Genomic DNA, 5,356 nt, shown 5'->3' with positions numbered 1-5,356 from the left:
TAACTAGTTACAATTAACTGATTTTTTGACGGAAATGGGGGCGCGGTGCACATGGTCGAAATTTGTGGGTGTGCGGTGCTAATTGTCGAAACATGTGGGGGCTAACGATAAATAACCCTATAAAAAACGTTCGTACTTTTGTTAAGAGAATTTGCAAACATACAACAATAAATTTATCATGATTTTATTAACTGAATAAAGAGTACAATAAACAATTGGCTAATTAGAATTTCATGAAGGAAGGAATAGATAATTCCTCCGTTGAAATATAAAACAATTAAGAATAATTGAAAGAAATTCTTGGGCAACTGATTATCAGTTGACAAGATTGCAAACTCTTCGAATTTGTCCGGCAGTGCCAGTTAGAGGACTGATATCTGCCATCTTGATCATAGCAGCTGCAAAATCAGACTTAAATTTTGAACGATTTTTGCTATATTCATCAACAATTGAGTCAGTGGATCCGCCACTAAAGAGAACTTGGTCTGATGCAAGAAGTCCTTTCTTCTGAACGAGATTCTTAAAGTAATTGTTATCAAAAGAATCGGGTGTCACCAAATCAAGTGGTGATAGGTTGCTGTCACCACCACTAGCCGGACACTCACGTCTTCGAGTGCTTGCAAATCCGGCGTCAATATCGCTTTGATTGCTATAAATCCTATCACGGAAAAGTGCACATTGCGCTTGGCCGATTGTATGAGCTCCTGAATTTCAAACGAAGCAATTAATTAATATCAATATGATTATTTAGTAATAATTAAATAAGAAATGTTATTTTATATATATTATGATATATTATTTTATATACACATAACGAGATGAAGATATATATACAGAGAGAGAGAGGTACCTGAAAGGGCGACCAAGTCTCTTGCGCTAAAGCCCTTCGTAGCGAAGGTGGAAATAAGTTTGTCCAATCCATCTGTAAAGCTAGGGAGATTTTCAGCTAAGCTTCTGCTTGCAGTTGTTGAGTCTCTTCTACCAAGCTTAACTGTCCATGATGGTCCACCAACCTGTAATTAAAATTTTCAAATTAATTAATTAACCGAAAGTAACGATGAATTATATATTAAGATTAATAATACCGAACTGCATCGGCTTATCACTATTTCTATTAGCACTATGTCTCTTATAGTAATTTTCTTATAGAAAATTAATGATGAATTACTCACAGCAAAAGAAGCATCACGGGCTGCAACAGCAACGATATCAGCGCATGAAACAACTCCTGGGCAAACACTCTCCAGTTGAGACTTGACGCTGTCTATAACTTCGAATCCTCTAACTGATTTAAAATTTGGAAGTGCATTTTTCTCGCTGTCAATGGAGGAGGAATCGTCCAACAAAATGGACGCGTCACAACCTTGAACGAAGCAATCGTGAAAATGGAGGCGAAGGAGGGACGCCGCCATCCTACGCTCTCCTGAAACAGCATTTCTAATGCCTGTTCGGATTGTTTTGAGGGCACGAGGGCATGTGGCATCATAGAATGTTGGTGAGAGTTGTGCTTCACATTGTGTAGAGATGATCAACAACAATATGGAGACAAATATTATTTGAGAAAGGGAAGCCATATTATTAGGCTGCTTAGTGCTTATTACAAGTAACTATGACGAATGAAATGGGATATTATCCGAGTGAGTGTTGAAAGATGAAGGAGAAGCTCAAACTTTGCATGGTATATATATAGTGCTAGCTACATCTCTCTGAAATTTATTAGTAATTTTTTGGGTTTGGTCCATTAAGGCGGCTTCGTGCATATACACATGATTGCTGCATGCCGTGTGTAGAGCAAATCAAACTTATGCTCCAATGTATTAATTTTTGCATGGGAAATAAATTTGTGCCTTAACAATATTTTGTTCATATGTTTTCTCGTTAAGTATTCAACTTGGAAAAATTAATAATGACAGGGGTATAGCTAAATATTAATTAGTTGTAATTTCCCAACTTAAATAAAAATATCAATGTTGACCTTATTACACGCCGTATAATTTACCCGACGTCGCGCTCAATTTACTTAATTGTTAATTTTATCCAAACATATGTCAACAGTCAGCTATGTTGATGCTAAGAGATTGGGAATCCAGTGGAAGTTATTAGATCAACAAACCGAGATACGTACGCAATAATAAGTGCGCGTATGTCCACCCATCTAATAATAAAAATTGGAAGTAAACATCAATTTCGAGGTCAACTAAACCATTTTTGTCTCCATCTTATCTTAATCTCTGTGAATAGTTTATTTTTTCATGAAGTTTTCTGTCATTATTTAACTTATTTTTGGACAGAAGTTACTATTTAACGTTTATTAAAGTTTTTATGTTGGATTATGATCACTAGGTATTTATGTTTGGGGATGGATCAAAAACCCCTAAAATTACTCAAAATTTTAGTGATATTTCAAAGTGAGCATTTTGTAGTAAAAAAAAAAAAAATGTTACGTTTTATAGACTTTCATGGGCGTGGTCGGATCAATTGATCTTATTTCAAATTTAGTGCATATGTTTGCGTCAATATTGGCGCATATACGAAGGAGTGAAAAAAATATATAGAGAGAAGCATAAGTAATACGACATAAAAATTTTTGCTTTAAATAGAATACACATTTAATAACAAAATAATTTTCTACCTCCAATGAAAAATAAAAATGATAAATGATTCTTTTAATAAAACTGACTTAATTGGTATTCAAATGATCTGAGTATTGTTCTAATATCATATAGAAATTTGTGGGTTGAACTTAACTTAAAAGTCAACTCAAGAGTTGAGAGTTATCTAAAACTTATTTACTTATCTCGACATACATCTTCAATGCCAATCATTCTATAGGTCTTTTACTTAGTTTTTATTACATTATAATATAGTGTGGGTCCCTTTATGAGTCGAATTAATATAATATAAAAGTACATAAATCTAACTAATACTCAAAAGTTAACTTATCAAGAATTAAAAATTTATTTAAAACTTAAATTATTAGTCTAAGATCAATTCTATGTGAATATGTGAGATATATTGTTCCCTTATTATGTTTTTATATTTCGCAATAAGTTTTGAAGATTTGAGAGCAAGGCAACCACCTACGCTTGTCATCTCAGCATGGATTTTTGTCTATCTTCGAGTTCAAAGATGAAGCGATGGGATGTAAACGACTAGGCCATGAAGTTGCTATTGTTTAGTCCCCAATTGTCCTTTGAAGTAATTGGGAAATTGATTTTATCTTAGCTTAGCTTTTATCAAAATCAGATGCAATCATTATACTTTAAAAAGAATTTAATTAAGGTTTGATATGATGATCTTATCAATCTGGACGTGGCGTAAGCACGCAATTAATGCGCAGTCTTTTACTTTTGAAGCCAAACAAAATAAACTAGGAAAAACAATAAAGGTCAAGAGACTCGGAACGTTCTAATGTAGATTGCAAACAACTTTTGGAATTTTCTTCTTGTTTTATGGGAATACTTTTGTTTATTTTTTATGAAGCCTGACAAAAAAAAAAAAACAATTACACCAAAATATCTTTTTACTGAATTGAGTTTAGTTTATTATTGAAATTTTTTATTAATAATAATTTTACAATTTAAAAGGATGAATAAATTTTAATTGTTTAATTTATTATGTCTCGTAATTTAGTACTTCACTTCAAATATAAAAGTTTTACTTGCAATTTTTAATTAATTGTAATTACATGTATTGATCTATTTTAATTTGAAATTCTTAATTGATTTTTAACCCTTATATAATTACATGTTATTATAGGTTGCAATGTCAGATTCTATAATTGAAAAATAGTATTTCACATTTGAATTGTCTTTTGTTTTCTACTCATTTTTTATAATTATTTTTGTTTATAGCACATATTTATCTGGCTCTCTTTAAAGAACTAGATGTTGATGATTCTTCTATCAAAAGCTTTTTAAAATACCCAAATTTTACTTTCTAAATCATCCTCTTAGTTAATATAACTCATAAATAAAATTTAAAAATTCACATTAAAATTTTATGAAAATATTGATAATTGTTACTATATGTTGTTTCTGTCAGTATTATTAATACTAGTGACGATGTTATATTACATTGATATATTTTTTCAATTAGAATTTTAAAAAAATTAAAGCAGTAATAAAATTTTAGCTCCCTAGTGTTTTCAATCTATTCAATAAATATATAATTTAATCATTTTATAAAATAAGTCACTAATTTCAATTGAAAATAATATAATGGCATTAGGGACATATTTGTAAATAAAATAAAAACTCTATTGTTATATAAAATTGATGAAAACATTAGGGTAATTGAGTTAGGGACATATTTGAATATAAAATAAAAACTCTATTGTCATACTAAATTTATGGAAACATAAGGGTAACTGAGTTAGGGATATATATGAACATAAAATAAAAATTTTATTGTATTAATAAATTAATAAATAATTACGGGGTGTAACTGATTTTTTCTGATCAACTAATGAATGGACACGGTTCTCATATTATATACACGCCATCAACTTTTGTTTCTAGTCCATTTAGTTCCCACGTGGTAGATTAACTGTTTCGTTTAGTTTTTATATTCTAAAAAATATTTTAAAATATCCCTTCTATTAAACATATGTTTTCATTCTTATTTTTTCTTTATTTTTGTAATAATATCTTCAAACAATCGTTATTTTTTACAAAATTTACCAAATTAATATCAAATTAATCCTAAAAGTAAAATAATAACAAAAAATTTTACAGTAATTTTTTTTACTTTTAAGATCAATTTGATAAATTAATATTTTTTTTATTTTTATTAACATCCCCAAGATTATTGTAATTATTTTTGTAAAAGTTAAAAAAATAAGGGCAAACATGTAACACATTTTACAGTAAAAATATTCAAAATAAAAGGACCCAACTGACACTTAATTCAAAATATAAGAACTAAACTAATATTTATCATATTTGATTTAATACAGCTGTGTGGAAAATTTTGACCACATCTGCAAATACTTTTTCAACGGCCTCAAAGTTCACCAAATAAATTAATTAGCAGACTCACACTCAAGCTCTCACAAATTTGATAAAGAAATGAAAATTACAACAAATAACTCTATTTTAGAGTAGATATACAAAAGATAGCACAATGAAGATTTAATATATGATGATTTGCGAAATGGAAGCTCAAAATATGATGTATGCTCTTGTTCTTTCTTGTAAAAATTTTTAAATTTGAATTGGATTTGAATTTATATAGTTTGGACACAAAAACTAGCCATTATGGACAAAAACAGCAAACAGCCGGCTAGTCTCTTAATTAGCCAGATTGCCGCTTAGTACAGTGCAAGTTACCGTTACAATTTGAATTTTACTACAAT

The 5,356-nt window shown here is 29.6% G+C and overlaps 1 protein-coding gene across 1 annotated transcript; it reads right to left on the bottom strand.

Annotated features, from left to right (window-relative positions):
- Positions 1-315: 315 nt before the first annotated feature.
- On the bottom strand, positions 316-1,595 carry LOC112100356 (lignin-forming anionic peroxidase-like). The gene is made up of 3 exons (XM_024189601.1): positions 1,173-1,595; positions 851-1,013; positions 316-704 (listed from the first exon to the last, which is right to left on the bottom strand). The coding sequence occupies exons 1-3, from the start codon at positions 1,572-1,574 to the stop codon at positions 316-318; spliced, it is 954 nt and encodes a 317-aa protein (XP_024045369.1). The 5' UTR covers positions 1,575-1,595.
- Between the last annotated feature and the right edge of the window lie 3,761 nt (positions 1,596-5,356).

Source organism: Citrus clementina, unplaced genomic scaffold (assembly GCF_000493195.1).
Source record: "Citrus clementina cultivar Clemenules unplaced genomic scaffold, Citrus_clementina_v1.0 scaffold_9, whole genome shotgun sequence".
Classification (NCBI taxonomy): domain Eukaryota; kingdom Viridiplantae; phylum Streptophyta; class Magnoliopsida; order Sapindales; family Rutaceae; genus Citrus; species Citrus x clementina.
The sequence above is the reverse complement of the archived record's forward strand: the minus strand, read 5'-3'. Positions and strand labels throughout refer to the sequence as shown.

Excerpts from the sequence above, each read along its gene's own strand:
- LOC112100356 (XM_024189601.1), bottom strand. The coding sequence starts at position 1,574 with ATGGCTTCCCTTTCTCAAATAATATTTGTCTCCATATTGTTGTTGATC. Across the intron at positions 1,014-1,172 it reads CCCGTGATGCTTCTTTTGCT|GTTGGTGGACCATCATGGAC; the intron begins GTGAGTAATTCA and ends TTTTAATTACAG. Across the intron at positions 705-850 it reads AGACTTGGTCGCCCTTTCAG|GAGCTCATACAATCGGCCAA; the intron begins GTACCTCTCTCT and ends TTTGAAATTCAG.